This window comes from Amblyomma americanum, chromosome 3 (assembly GCF_052857255.1).
Source record: "Amblyomma americanum isolate KBUSLIRL-KWMA chromosome 3, ASM5285725v1, whole genome shotgun sequence".
Lineage (NCBI taxonomy): Eukaryota > Metazoa > Arthropoda > Arachnida > Ixodida > Ixodidae > Amblyomma > Amblyomma americanum.
In genome coordinates, this window is record NC_135499.1 from 202142946 (window position 1) to 202158720 (window position 15775).

At 44.7% G+C, this 15775-nt stretch overlaps 1 protein-coding gene across 2 annotated transcripts; it reads right to left on the bottom strand.

Moving 5' to 3' along the window:
* Positions 1–1435: 1435 nt before the first annotated feature.
* Positions 1436–15729, bottom strand: LOC144125894 (eukaryotic translation initiation factor 4E type 2-like). Of its 2 annotated transcripts, XM_077659690.1 has the most exons (7): positions 15575–15729; positions 15201–15270; positions 14305–14442; positions 13023–13127; positions 8216–8505; positions 5944–6040; positions 1436–1602 (listed from the first exon to the last, which is right to left on the bottom strand). In XM_077659690.1, the coding sequence occupies exons 2-7, from the start codon at positions 15210–15212 to the stop codon at positions 1597–1599; spliced, it is 648 nt and encodes a 215-aa protein (XP_077515816.1). In that variant the 5' UTR covers positions 15213–15270; positions 15575–15729; the 3' UTR covers positions 1436–1596. The 2 variants fall into 2 exon arrangements, with proteins under 2 accessions (XP_077515816.1, XP_077515817.1); XM_077659691.1 differs by lacking the exon at positions 5944–6040.
* Between the last annotated feature and the right edge of the window lie 46 nt (positions 15730–15775).

Here is a 15775-nt window from a genome sequence, read left to right on the forward strand (position 1 = left end):
TGCTCCTACAACCGAGTACACCAAAAAAAGCGAGCATGGGATGCTAGCACAGTCGTGCGGCGCAGGCGCGCTTCAGGCAAAGCGATACAATAGGGCTAGGTCACTTTGTTGATTGGGGTTAGGATTACGGGTGGCTCCCCTCGTAGGGAACCAACTTGTTGCAGCCGAGGTCTGTTGGTCCCAACCGTTAGCACTGGTTCTCACCTGTTATCTGCTGGTTCCACTTGAAAGCTTTTTGATGCTCAGTTTAGGACTTCATCCATTGCTAGGATGGTAATGATGTTCAACTAATAGAAATTTTCAGCAGATTCTCTTGGATTGCACCTGCTCTAAATTGCATAGTGTGCCAAAATTTTACTAGTTTCTCATTAACCATTCTTCACTAACACCTCTAGTACACCAAAGCATAAGCATGCACCTATGGTATTAGTTTGAATGTGTGTACCAGTCTATTCGAAGTGTACCATCCCCTCAAGTTCCACATGCAAATCATGTATATTGCAGTACTTTCTTTTTGCTGTTTGCCAGGTGGGGTTCGAGGCTCTATGTGCGCTCTCACTTCTGTCAGATCTGCATGGTCATGCAGTTTAACATTTCAGTCGAGGTAACAAACATTTTCCTTAATTTTTTTGTGTGCACTTATCACTTCTTCAGCACTTATATTTCAGAAACTTAGAAAACAAAAGGACATTGCATGAGTGGTTTATCTGAACAAAGAGAAGCTACTTTAATGTTTCAGTGCTGCCAGGCACCTACAGATTTCAGCAGCTATTGGTTCCAGTAGCAGTTGGGAAAGGTTTGCCCAGCACCTCGGCGGAGTAACACTATCATCCCTCACCCATCCTCTAGCCCCATGAATGAAAATCAGCACAATGACAGCCTTTTTTCTTGCATTGCTGCCACTCTCAGGAGATCACCATTATGAGCATGTTTAAAAAATATGTGGTGTCAGGGGGGGGCAATAAGCAAGCAACTGCCTGGCCCAACACATACCATGCTTGCTAAGGTGGTGGTGGTGGTGGTGTTTATTCAGAAATAAAAATCAAAAGGAAGGAAAAGATTTTTGCTAGCCCCGGCATCTACCATCACTACAGAGGCACATGAGCTGGGGAAGCGGAAACAAAAAGATAGCAGGCAGAATGGAGAAATGAAATAAAAGAGAGGTTAGGGGGAGAGGTAAGGTATACAGATACGCTATTCACACAATAATACATATATATAGGTTGCACGCAAGTTGGGTGCATATTAATGAAATTCATCATTAAAATTTCTGGTGTAGAACTGCTCTAGCTTTATGGTTTCTGTGGCAAAATTTTGCAGTTGGCTGAATGCATTTTGTTTCCACAAAACCTTGCATGTGAAGTTTGCACAGCAAGCTCTCTTTCTGATCAAAAGGAAGAAAAAAGGTCACTCACAAACAAAACTTGCACCTTAATTGAGTCAAGTGATGTTCACTTTATTGGGTGGCATTAACCACAAATAACGATGGCACAGTAGGGTAGGCTCTGAAGTCCCATATCACGAGCAAGTACCTTGTGTACGTTGACCTTCCTTCCTTGTCATCTCAGGAAGATATCAGTGTTGCGGAAACTGGAATTATCTCTGGAAAAAAGAAGAAAATGTCTGTTATTTGATTGCACAATTCTCTGGGCATCACCTATGGCACACAAGCTTTAGCTTAGCATGCAGCTTTATTGCTAGAACACGAAACCTTGCAAACGTGAGCCAACAAGCTGTGAAATACAGGCTACACGATACTTTCACTTAAGAATTGTGGCTTTAAAAATAAATAGCTATGCTATGAACCACAAACATTACGCTATGTCGTAGAATTGGCTCATTTAATCCCAATTAGGTGCTACTACATGTTCAACTTGGCCAACGTGTCAACATGAGTGTGTGCTTTGCAGCGATTTGTCTTTCTGTTCTCAAGCTTTTCTTCTCTGTTCTCTTTTGTGCAGTTGACATTAAACCTGTGTACAGTGCTCAAGTGGTACTTGTTTGTTTATTGTTTATGGGTGTTTAACGTCCCAAAGCGACTCGGGTTATGAGGGACGCCATAGTGAAGGGCGCCAGAAATCTCGACCGCCTGGAGTTCGTAAACGTGCACTGACATCGCGCAGTACACAGGCTTCTAGAATTTCGCTTCCATTGAAATTCGACCACTGCGGCCGGGATCGAACACGCATCTTTCGAGTCAGCAGCCGAGCGCCATAACCACTGAGCCACCCACCATTGTGGCCTCAAGTGGTGCATTTCTTTGCTAGCAAAGCGACCTGTTGGCACAGCCGCTAGGCTCAACAAGCGAAAGAAGAGCTACACAGACGTATGAGCCAGAAGGACAATGTGAAAATGACCAGTTGCTGTCAACTTTTGCTTTTTGTCAGCTGCACATTGCTCGAGCACCCTACACAAACTTGATGCCAAATGCACAACATAATGTCACAAGCCTAACATGCGTGATCACATAGTATTTCACTAAATTTTCACACAGGTCATCCTCATGATAATTAGGCACTGGGACTGCAAAGTATGCCTGAAAACTTCACAGCAAAACATACAGGAGGCAAGGAAAGCCAAAAAGCAATATATAACAGAAGGGTCTGCAAGGTCCATGTACAGCCTCTGTCAAATGTTCCAAGGCCAAGGAGGGGTTTGCTTCTAAGCTGTGTAGAAGGGCTCCAGCAGCATCCATGGTAGTCCTTACCTTCGGAGAGGGGAGGACCAGAGTTCCTGTTACCTTCAAGAGATTTAGAAAGCTGTTGATGCATAATGAGCCACACTGCAGGGCTAAGATGCGAAACCCCTGGGCTCTAAGCTTTTGATAAAGGCTGTACATGGTCATGTAAGAAAGGACTAAACACGAGCCAAAACCTACTGCTAGCAACATCAATTTCAAAGGGCAACAGTACTGCCACTCTGCCACAATACTTACTAAAAAATTTATATAAAATACAAAAATAAAATATGATCATGCTCATGAATGAACATAATTGAATTTTTTTTGCTTAAAAAAAGGACATGTCACATTTAAAACAGTTTTAAATTCCGTGAACTGAGGACTAAAAATCTGCAATATTCGACTCGAGACATCAAATAATTGCATGTTCTTTTCTAAACGTGCCTCGCACACTGCAAATATGCCTTAATTAAAACTGAAGGTGGTTGTTGCAATTCAATGGCAGCAAGCATGTAGCATTCTCTTCACTTGAAGAATAGCACTGATTTGACGCAGTGTCCCCACACTACTATATTATTTTTCTGATGATGCCCCGGTGCACAATCCTACCCTGGCTGCGGTGACCGTGCCTGCCAGCAGGATACAGCCCCACAAGAGTTTGGCAACCCCTTACTGCTCATTTTTATTCCTGAACAGCTGAATACTGCAACAAGGCGAAGCCTCCAGAATGGATGCTAGGAATTACTCAAAACTAAAGATGCCACTACTAATTGTAACATTGATTCTGAAAGGCGCCAGTATCCAAAAGAAGGACCTTAGTACTAGCGTTGTCACTAAAGTTGCCAAGTTTGGCAGAAGTTTGCTCAGGCACACAGAAAATCATGTCAAGGCATCAGCAGAACTCCATTCACTATGATTCTTAGCTTCAAGAGAATTCAGACAGATGATCGCAGCATCTGCAAAAATATAACGCAAAAACTTTCCTCAGAACACCTGCACCAGGACGTATCTCGCATTATAATCGAAACCAAGGCACGATTAGAGTGTGAATTTCTTTTTTCCTGGCTCTTCAAGGTAGGCAAAGCGTTCTTCACCACTAGGCTTGCTAGCCGCTTTTCAATGACCTTGGGACAAAGTGCACGGCTTGCAATGGCAAAGGAAAGGGTGGCTATAAATGTGGAAAGAAGGTGGCATAAGCCATTCACAAACAGAAGGCCCAGAAAGAGACTGGAAAGGAAAGAACATGTGCAAGAGTGCGCAGCACGAAATACGTAGCAGCTGCAATGTTTTCATAGCATCTGTATTTTAGTGTGCAGCTTCCGTTTTGAGGCAGGGGGAGCTCAGCTAAGGTTAGCCTGAACAGTTTGAGATCAAGTTATAATCATAAATTCATAATAACTTTCTTCTTAAGGGGGGATGTGGAGCTAAAATACCGATTTTCGGGAAAAAATTGTTAAGTTTCAGTTGTTTTGGACTGCTGGTTTAATGAAGAATTGTTTGGTTGTTATAAAATAATTCTTTTCACAAGGCAGTGGCAAGCATTTGCCGTCGAAGGCGTCTATGAACGCTCTTCTCATGATGCAGCCGTGGTGCGGGAAAAAAACCGAACGTGAAGTGAATGCCCATGTTAGAAAGTTTGTTTTTCGCGCTTTTTAGTCACGGAAGGTCTTAACGAGAACACACAAGGCCACTAACAAAGAACTAAAGAACGAAGGCATATTTCTGGCTGCACTAACTGTAGAGTGGATGGCATACCGAAACAGGAGCTCGGATTGGCGGAAATATACCACGTGACTACCCAACGCTGTTTTCGCGCCATTTGTAGTTGCTCCTTCTTTGGTTGTGTTCGATGCTTGCTATATGTTACCTTTCCATCCTTCTGTGAGTTTATTGTGATCAGCGGGTGGCTCGTGGTGTGACTGGAAGATGCCGGCAACGAAGGCTTCGACTACGAGAGCATTCGGGAAGCGAAACCGCACTAAAAAAGTGAGAGGCCTACAAAGCATGGGCAATCGCCAGCAAGTGAGCGTCTGCTTGTGCATTCGCCAGACCTAAACCTGCCACCAGCGGCCGGCACGAACCTTTCAAGCTGCGATGATGGTTCGTCACCCAAAGACCGAATCTGCATCACTAAGAACCGTGGATACTGCGGCAGCCTTGGCTGTGCTAGAATTTAATTAGGGCACACGTGGCTTCAAGAGAGAGTTCTACAAGCTGTAACTAGAACATGGAGTACACACGATGAAGCACGTCCAGCAAGCAACCCATCAATGTATTTCACGAGTGAACGCAAGGGCGATGGACAGCTCTAAAACTGAAAAAAAGAAAAAGCTTGAAGCATTTGCCACAGAGCAGCGGCGTGTTGAAGTGGAAGGCCCGAGCTAAGGAGCAGGACACTGAATAATTTTTTCTACCCCAAAACAAAATAGCATGTTCTGAAATCTTTGAACTCATTTTTCTCTGTTTGCACGTTATGAGAAAACAAAACCGTTAGGAAAAGCTATCATTTCCAAACTGCACCACCAAAACCTGGTTTCAAGGTGGTTTCTCGACTGAAATTTTCCCAGGAACAAGATAAGGTAATTTTTTGGTAGCTAAATATGTTCTAACACAAAATATTTTTAGATGTCTGACATATAATGATAACAAAAAAATTTACCTTTGTTTTTAGAGTGGTGACATTTTTACAGAAATGGTAAAAATATATGCGAGTGGCCTTACCCTGCACTATAAACCATCTAGAAGACATCTAATCACAAACAAATAGTACATCTCCATTTTTTTTAAACGATAGTTTTCCTAAGCTGACACACCTGACTGCTCAATATGACAGCTATAATTTTTTTTTTGTTCGAGCTGGGGAGCTGAAATTTTTAATATAGTCTAATGAGAAGAAGATACACCATCCCTGAAAATTTTATGACAATTGGTGCAGTAGTTCAAAAGTTGACTCTTCAACCTAGCATCCCCCCTTAAAACTTTACTGGTGCCTAAAAATTCCCCCTCATGTTATACTTGGAAAAATGTGGTAAATTAGTAGTACATCATCATCGTGTCATACCACCCGATGTCTTTAACAACATACATTATAAAAGGGAATGTGGCTACTAACATACATCCTAAGAAAAATGCTTAAATGCGTAATTTTTTGCGGAATCACTGGGAACAAGAGGCCTCAGCCATATTTGTTTTCAGTAATATTTTTTAAACTTGTTTCTAGCACGCACTCTCTCTCGGTATTGTAGACCTGGCAGCCTGCTTACCGTATGAAACAAGGTCCATGCGGAAATCTTTTTTGGTGTGCAGGAAGGCAGCAGCGCTGGTTCAGCTTTGTCATCGTGTTGCTTTCTGCAAGTGTCTCTGTACAATGTGGGTTATATGTGTCAATCATTTTCTTATTTTGCTCTGTTGGCTAAGGTAAATTAAAGTTCATAATGACAGCAAGGCAAAGGTTTTAAGCACAAGTTGAGAAATGTATTCCTGCGTGCTTGCCTTCTAAGACGCTCCCATGACGCCGTGTCATCACGTGGCCCCCCCAGAAGGTGCCGCGGCAAGTGGCGACTTGTTCTATGGATGCACAGCTGCGCAACTGGTAGCGTGCCACTTTTTTTTGTGTTTCACATTTAAGGCGAGGTTTTGTCGCCCTCAGGACATGTGTGACATACTGTAAAGCTTTCCATCCATTAGCTTTGCTGCGCATTTCAGTTACTGTTTGCGTTTTCGCTTACATTGACTTCTATTGGCGTCAAATGAAATGTGAGCAAAACACAGCTTGACAAAAAATTTCAGGTAACTGAACGATAGAGCAGGTGATTTTCACTTATAAAGTGCAAGAATAGCTCTTTTTGACTGCTAACAAACCCAGTTTGAATTCCCTATCCAGAAACTAATACTTCTATGTTTTCGCACTAGCGTTTCAGCTATCATGGTGGTGTTTATTTTGACACAAGGGGTATGTTGCTTGTACGCAACTGTTGCCTTTTTTATAGTCTGACCATGCTTTGTTTGCAGATGCAATGCTCAGATTGCTTTACTATCAATACGGTCTACGTTTGAAGACTACATGGCAGCTGAATGCAGGATAGTCACCTTATTGCCATTCGTGATTTATTTATTTTTAGTATGTTGCAATGGATCCAAGTGTGCAATGAATATAGCACGGCGTTCAATGCAACGCAGCTTCTATTAGTACCGCTCATTTGTGACTTTAGTGAAGTCACTCAAGCAATGTGATTCACTTTTATAGGGCTGCAGTATTCATTTTGAGGCTCTATTTATTTAGGAAGGTGCCTGCAGAGACAAGCCACAACATGCGTTTGCATGACGTGTGAATGACAAGGCCAATGATGGCAGAGGGAGAACGATGCTCGGAAAAGTCAGTTAAGAATCAACGCAGTTCAACACCGTCGGTTAACGGTTGACTTCACTTTGCAGTCAAAATTCCTGTCATGTTAAATCTGCTGAAGAGCTATAGTTTTTATTATTTGCCAACTTAGCCGCGCACTGTCTTCAGTGTCAATGGCCTTCTCTTTTGTCATCTAAAAAAAAAAATATTCAAAATCCACTCCACACTGCCCTCAAGCCTTATTTTTTTTGTTACTCAATTTTTGCACGTCATCCAGGTGGCACCACGAAACTCGTGCCTCGCTCCGTCATCACACTAGCACCTCACAGGACTTTCGCTTCCAAATGATCTACATCGGGGATTGCATGAAATGCAAAGACAAGAAGACGATACATATAAAAACTTGATACGCCCTGTTTGCACCATAACAGTGTCTGCTAACTCTGTCCAGTGTTTTACAGTAAGATGTATACCTAAATCAAATAACGGCATCAAACTGACCAACAGGTAAGAAAGGAAAATCGAATTAATCCGATAAGGCCACAATTGAAATAAATATGCTATTCAAACACATTCCCTCTTTCTGTAGAAGCCAGAAAAGCCCAAACGAAAGAAAAAAGAAGAGTAGAGCAGGAAGGCTCAACTTATTACTCCAGAAAATGCTGCTCACATAACGAGGAGGATAAATAGAGCTTGCCACAGGCCCAGGATACATGTGCCGCAGAAATAAACCAGCCATATTACTTCAGAATAACGGCCCGAGGGGCGGGATAGTGCATGATGAAATGGAGTTGGTAGTGTGCGCATGTGGTGTCTCTTTCTTGTTAGTGTCCTTGTTAGCGCCACCGTTCATTTCAGCCATATGACCTTTGCTGACCAGAAATATTTTGACCCCTTCTGTGCAAGAAAGGAATTTTACTTTTACCAATTATAAACTCTCCCTATCATGCTAACTTTATGCAGTTCCCAAATTGCAACTCCTTAATCTCTGTAGTGCACAGCTCTAATTCCTATTTTGCAAAGCCACTGAGGATATCTCACATTCACCGTAAACAAAAATACCAACAGAAGGAGGCCTGCTTCACAGATGTGCACTAAAATGGTTATATTGAAGAAAACCAAGCTGAGAAAATTTGTCAGGGTATGGCACGTTGAAGGCATGCATGGTTGCAAGAAATGGCTACACGTGCCTCAAGCTGTCGGTGTGCGTCTTGTACTCCATGACGGTGTTGACGGGCAGGTTGAGAACACGCCGCAGGGTGTCGCGGATGCGTAGCGTGGTCTGGCTGTCACTGGCTGTGCGGTTCCAGATTGACACTATGTCCTCCTGGAAGCGTACCGACACCACCGCACCGCACACCTCCTCACCGACCATGAACTGCTCGCCAAGGATGGCCAGGATCAGGTTCTCCCAGCAGCGGGACGCCAGCCCCTTGCGCAGCCGTACGATCCACTTGCCACCAGTGCGGTTGGCCTCATCCTGCCATGGAAATCAAACAGGGTGCACTGAAGAAAACTGCCAACATCATGATGCACGCTATTAGCTCTCAATGTTGGCACTCTGATGCGATGTTTGTGCCAAAATTGTTATGGTGATTGGTGCATAGTAGTAGTGGGAGCCTTAGCTTCAAGTTCTCTTTCGTCTTTTGAGTGGACCAGTAGGAGCAGTACGAAACTATCATGACATGGCCTCAGTGCCTGCCACAGCATATTGGTAAATCCCCAGGTTTTACAAAGGTTACACATGCTGCAGAAAGCATTTTATTTGTCTGGCTCAAAGTAATGTTTTTGTAGCAATGTAGCTTGATGTTTTTAACAGCCAGCCTTGTTTCTTTGCCATGCAACGATACTGTAGTTGCTGCAGCTGCCTCTCTTCTTGTTTTTTTCTTAAGCGAAATTTATTGCCCCAGGGCATCAATGATGGGTGAAGGTGTGATGAATGATGTACTAGAGATTTAATGAATGGCAAAAGGCTAGCTGATTTGATGAAGTCCAGTTGAGAACAATGGTATGGTCCCTGCGCCCAGGCAATGTATGAAGCAGGGTTCCTTGGTAAAAGACCCGCTACCATCAGGAGCCGGATCCTTGTAGGCTTAAAAGCTCGGCAGTCCCACAGTAAGTGATGAATGTCGGCTTCAATGTCCTCGTGTTTACATATCGGACACCCTGGCCGAGGAAACAAATCTCGGTACTGAGGCCACTTCCGAGTGACGGCTGGTGTGAGGGCAACCCTGACCCGGATCCTCCTAAGTGCAACCTCCTCTGCACGGGTAAGACCGCGGGGGAGGGTTACTGCACACAGAGGGATGAGAGCACATGTGCGGTGCCGGAGGAGTTCCTTTCTTGATGAAAGGAGGGTAAAATTGTCCAAATTAGGGACCGAGGCGGTGATGAGTTTGTATTCGCAAGGCGGGTCGCTAAATCTGCCTGGCTTTGATAGGTCAGCAGATCCCGTGGGATCCACTCAATACGTACTGGCTGCGGGATGAGTGCCGCGAGCCAGTGGATATCCTGACATATCGTTGGTCAGCGGCTAACACGTCGTAGCAACCGGACAACTTGAAGGGCGTCTGTGCGGATGACAACGCGGGCCGCAGGGAGCATAGTTATGTCGGCCACGGAGCAGAGTGCTTTTTGAACTGCAACGAGCTCAGCACAAAAGGACGAAGGGGGTTCCGTAAGCTGAAACCAAGAGGTTTGATTCAGGGCAGGTCTGCACGGGCAGTAGATAGCTGTTGTTGCTTTGCAGTCTTGTCTGCTTGCGTCTACGTAGACAACAATGGATCCTTCAGGCAGGCAAACGTCTTGTTCCTCAAATTTCTGGCGAAGCAAGGATGCCGAATTAGCAGATGTCGGCCGGCGATTATCTGTTGGCTTGCTGTCGCCGAGCTGTACAAACTCCCATGGGGGAAGAACTGGCGTTGGCGGCTGAAGAATGGAGTGTAACGTTGCATAACTCCTCAGTGCATGCGTGGAGTGCGATAGACTGGCCTTAAGGCTGCGCGCTTCACGGCGCTGCTGCACCAGCTCATCAATGGTATTGAGCTGCGCATTCTCTTGTAAAGCTATGACCGGTGTGATGTGTGGAAGGCACATAATGGTCCTCATAGCCTCTCGGTTCACGGCTTCAAGGCAATCCCATTGGGCTCTTGTAAAATCTTGAAACTGGGCTTGATAAACAATACGTGGCTGCAGAACTGCCTTCACCAATTGCCGTGCAACGAACGAACGAGCCTGCGCCACCAGTTTTAGGATCAATTCTTCTAATCAAACCCAATGTCTGAATAGCTTGCCTTTTTGCCTGAGAAAGCCATGCAGTCGCTGATCCTGATTGTTGAATCATTAACCCAAGGATTTTTACACTCTGACTTTCCTGTAGTGGGGCGCCTGATAGACAAAGACGGATTGGACTTGCCGCAAGTTTACGGCGTCCACAGCGGTTGGCGACTGACGTGTATGTTGTTTTATGCACGGATAGCTGAAGTCCGATGGATGATGCGTAATTAGAGGTAACATCCAAGGCAGATTGAAGGGCAGCCTCCTGAGTACAGAGATCTTGGTGAGTACTCCACACCGTGATGTCGTCAGCGTAATGAAGAAATTTTATGTCATGGATGTCATGTAAGCGCCAAGCCAGCGGGATGAAAGCAATATTAAATAACGTCGGCGACAATACTGATCCCTGGGGCACGCCACAGAGGGGAACAAATGATCCGACCGCTTCGCTGCTGAGGCGTATTGCAAATTTTCTGCCTTCCAAAAATGATTCGACAAAACTACGCATTCTCAGAGGGAGATGAAGCATGTGAATGGAGTTCAGAATGGCTGAATGACTGATGTTGTCATATGCCTTTTCAATGTCCATTGATAAAATGGTATGCGCATTGCGGCTGTGGGTAGATGACAAAACTGCAGATGCCAGGACAGCCAACCCGTCCTCTGTACCAATATATGGACGAAAGCCGATTTGTGCGGGGTGATAAAAACCGCGCTGCTCTAGCCACCATGACAATCGTGTGGTTAGCATTTTCTCCGCCAGCTTGCACAGCGTAGGAGTTAAGGAGATAGGTCGTAAATTTGCAAGGTCCGTTGGAGGCTTTCCTGGTTTCGGGATAGGAATCACGACAGCGGATTTCCAGCTCTCGGGCACGACGCCATGCAGCCATTCATTGTTTATGGCGTCTAGTAGTTGAGGGGGTGCAGCGCTACTCAGGTTCTTATAGACCTCGTACTGAATATTGTCAGGGCCGGGCACTGTTTTCCGTTTCGCATCATCTATTGCAGCCAGCAACTCAGGCATAGAGAACGGACACGCAATTTCATCTGCGTCGACATCAGACGGCATTTGATATACATGCGCTGGGATACCTGCCATATTTAAACTAGCGGCTGAAGAAGGCACAGCATCGTATTTTGAGAAAAACTTTCGCACTGCTTCTTTGGCGAAATCATCTGGCGACAAGTTAGCCGCAAAGCATGCGGTTGCTGCTGCATCAGTCGAACGGCGACCGCATTCCATTGTACGGAATGTTCGCCAGAGAGAGGCATTCGAGGATTTTGCAGAAAATTGTTCGCACTCAAAATGCCATTGCCGTCGATAGAGGTCCCGTCCATATTTGCGTGCCTTAGCTGTAAGATAGTGTAATCGCGTACGTGCCTGCGACGAAAAAGGGTCTCGCGTAGCAGCCAGCTCAGCTTGACGGCGTGCCGCCCAAAAGTTGTTTAATGTGAGAAACATGTTATTTGCTGAAAAACTGATAACTAATGTAATCACAGCCTTGCAACAATGAGAAATAAATTTACTTTTTACTCTCAGACCACACTTCAATCTCAGAAGATTTCAGGATACCTACTAATCTGCTTCATCATGATAACCTTATTTCTCATGTTTCTTCTTTTGCCTTAAACTTATTTCATTGAAAGTAAATGAAACAAACGACCGCATCTGCCTGGCCTCTTCCAAGTGATGTTATTTCCATATAGTCTTCTTGTGTGCACACTGTAATTTTGATTCCATGCTGCTGAAATGATTATCGCACATTTTATTCCTGCAGGATAACCAGTGAGCTCTTGCATGCCAATAAAGAGCTCAAAATGTGAATGCAAGAAACAGCTGTTACCTCCAGATGGCTGCACATTACACATCATTTTACGTTCACCAGTAGACTGTCTTCGTCACATTCTCTAAATATTACAACTGCCTTGGAATACTTTATAATCCCCCCTCTCTCCTTCTTGAAAGCATGATGATTTATATTGCAGGCAGCTGCATGGTGAGGATGCTCTCCTCAGCTTTGCAGCAGAGAAATATCAACAGTGAGGCTCCCACTATGCAATTAGTTGACATGTAAGTGTGAAGTAAGGTATCCACTGAATAACCAGAGCAAACGATCTTTTAAAATATATGTGCAATTATTTCCTTTTTACGGTGCGAACTATTACTGTGCATGTAAGAAAACTGAACTGAAGTGAAGACAGCAAAAGAAGTTGCAGAAGTGCAATGAAAGCGGGGCTGTTCAATGTCATGTAAAACACTTTGCCTAATGATCAAGTTTGGTTTGGTTTCATGGGGTTTAATGTCCTAAAGCAACTCGGGCTATGAGGGTCGCCGTAGTGGAGGGCTCCGAGAATTTCAACCACCTGGGGCTCTTCAACGTGCACTGGCATCACACAGTACGTGGGCCTCTAGAATTTCATCTCCATCGAAATCAATCTGCCACGACCAAGATCGAACCCGCATCTTTTGGGTCAGCGGCCGAGCTTTATAACCGCTGAGCCACCGCGGCGGCTAATGATCAAGTTTCTCTCAGTCACTTAGGCACATTATCATGTGGCCTCACAAAGCCGCGCATGGAATGTGGTAAACATAAAATTCAGTCAACTACAAAGCAACTTCAACGCTTCTGGAATCACATGATGTCATATATCCATTCCAATTTTTCAACAGTCAGTGTCCAAGATGGAATGCAAATGTAAAAACAGGAAAAAAGAGCTTGCCTCCCACATTGGTTTGATGCCTTCCTTGAAGAGGTGGTAGTCACTGTGTCCTGACATTTCTGAAGGCCGAATCAAATGGCTGTAGTGCCTCCAAAATTGTTCCACCTGAAATTAACCAAAGCCAACATTTAAAAGAGATCAGTAATGACAACACGAATATTCCAGAAAGAAGTCTTTCTTTTGTTTGTGCCAAACACACATAATGTGCTGACTACCCGCTTAGCAAGAAATTCCATCTTCAGCATCACCTTTATTTCCTTTTGAAAAAAGAAAAAGCATCACCATCACTACTGCCATTTACAGTGCATGCCAATTCCCTCCTGCTCTTCGTGTTTCACTTGGCTCATACATTTCCACTGACACCTTGAATGGTCTGTTATGCACTTATGATTGAGGAGACTAATAGACCCTACTGATGACTCAGGATGAAAGGTCGTGTAAAGGCTGCTTTTTGCAGAACGGAGGAAAAAAATTAAGCTTTTCAGAACCCAAACCTGTATACCAGTAAGGAAGCGTCAATGCTTCCTTCTTTGCACTTGCATCTGGCCATGTCACCGACTGAGCTTGGTTAAATAAGCTGCTCCCATGGCTACACAGGATGCTGCAATGCCTATCTTTTAGTCCACTTGCAGCAGCCACATCAACTGAAAACCCATATAACCCACTTCCACTTTCACACTGTCAGCTTTTGCTCTCTGATGCCCACATTGCTCATGTGCACAGTGGTTAACCAAAAAAAAAAGCACAGGAATCAGAAACGTCCTTACTCAAGTTGCATAAAGGTGCCAGGCAAGATAGTATACAGCACAAAGACGAAACCGCGGGCAAGTGCAGTTGTGGCTTGGTACTGTCAGCTGCTGTTAGACATCTCCTCACCTTTTCTTTTTTTCTATTGTAATGTAACACTGAGTGAGTGACCTTGTTAACCTCAAGTAACCATTATTTCAAATGAAAGAATAATTAACGGAATTTCTCCTTCACAAATCGTACTTCAGATTTCTTTTCTTGTCATTAAAAATACACTTCAACATTTGCTACACGCTATTTTCTTATTTACTGATTAACTGCTGGACTAAGGCTAAACATGCATGGCGTAGACATCAGTCATTTAAATGTGTGACAACAAAAAAAGAAAACACAGTGCGGAGCTATGCTGATTTGACGCCCTTACGAGATACTTATGCTATCATTTGGTATCTGCAGAACTGCCATTAGCAACAGCGCATAACTAATGCACTGGAAGATTGCTGATGCATATCTGTCAATAATCGCAAAGACTTACTGTATCAAATGTGCAGACTAGCTTGAGGTTCTGGTCGTAACGTTGGTTGTTGGGCTTATTTCCAGGTGCTCGCCTCGAAAACCAAAGCGAGTATGCAAATTGCAGCCTGTGCTCACCACGCTCTTCGGGAGTTGTTGCCTGTAGAAAGGATAAAAAAGCACCTTGATGCAGTCACCTTCAATCTTGCAAACAGCGCTCAAGTGGTATGCTATATGTAGCAAACAGGGTGAAAAATGGCAACTGCTGGATACTGAGAACAACATCTCAGCAAAAGTGCAGACATGATGACCTACAAGAAGCATAGTCAAAAGCACGTGCCTCATACATACCTGCACGCTGCTGCAGTCTAATTTCTCTACATTATTTTTGTCTTTTTGTCTGCGGCACAACACTCGGGAGCTCTGCGCAAGGTCAACGGAAACTGTACGCAGCGCCAAATTCCGACTCCGTGAAATGACGCATTACTAGCACAAAAAATGACAATGGTAATTCGGCAGCACAACACACTTAGTAATGCTGTCCAAAGGAACGGAGAAAACGCAGATTCTCGCCGTCTCACTCAACCTACAGAAGATGCACGCGAAATGCTGTGCCCACGGAATTCATGACTAGCGCCGCGGGATAAATGAAACCAGAGAATGAAACGTGGAATGTAGACCAACAGATTGATTGTTACCGCTGCTCTCAGAACAACAAGCTGCGCAAGCAACAACAGACAGGTGGCATCAATGGCAGCAGGCAAAAAGTTCGACGGCCTCAATTCATCACATTTTCGTTAAAGCGGGGCTAGCTCAGCGCAAGTTGGCTGACGGCGCAAAACAACCCGACCTGAGACATAGGCCTCGCGCGAACAAGTTGCTCAAAGTTGAGCAATGGTTCAAACCAACAACGCTTACCGGCGCGGCCATAATCGCTCTTCGCCGGCTCGCCTCCTCGTCGCCACCTTGAGAATCGTCTTGCGCCAGCCTGCACCAGAATCGCGATTATGGCACCGACGGCACACGCTATAAAGGCGAAAAGCTGCACCGTACGCTCAGCACCGGACATGCCGCCGTGTGTCACAGTGGCGGCATCAGCTACAGTGACGACGAAATAAATTCACGCGTCTGCCACCCCAAGAGTGCAAGAATGCACGCTTAGTACTGCATTTTACCAGTTTCTGAAAAGACGAAAAGGCACCAAGCTACAATGCAGACAGGTGCGCTGTCTCGAGCCCTACTGACACGCTGATCGAGACACAATGTGCGCCATCACGTTTGTGCTTACTCACTTTGCGGCTTGTTGTCAACGGATTCCACAGCAAGATAACCTTAAGATCTAGAACAACCTACAACAAAACATATCGAAACTTTATCATGCTACCTTAACCTCTCACGGCAGCACGGCCGCAGATGCGCAAAGCGAAGAGACATTGGATACTGGATTGGCTAACATCTTTGGCTTAGGCAAGCCATGTTCGGCTAATGGATTT

Bases quoted from the DNA above. Each gene is read 5' to 3' on its own strand.
- LOC144125894 (XM_077659690.1), bottom strand. The intron at 13,128-14,304 runs GTAAGTCTTTGC...GGTTAATTTCAG, and splicing joins TAGTCTGCACATTTGATACA to GTGGAACAATTTTGGAGGCA. The intron at 8,506-13,022 runs GCAAGCTCTTTT...TTTCCATGGCAG, and splicing joins GCATCAAACCAATGTGGGAG to GATGAGGCCAACCGCACTGG.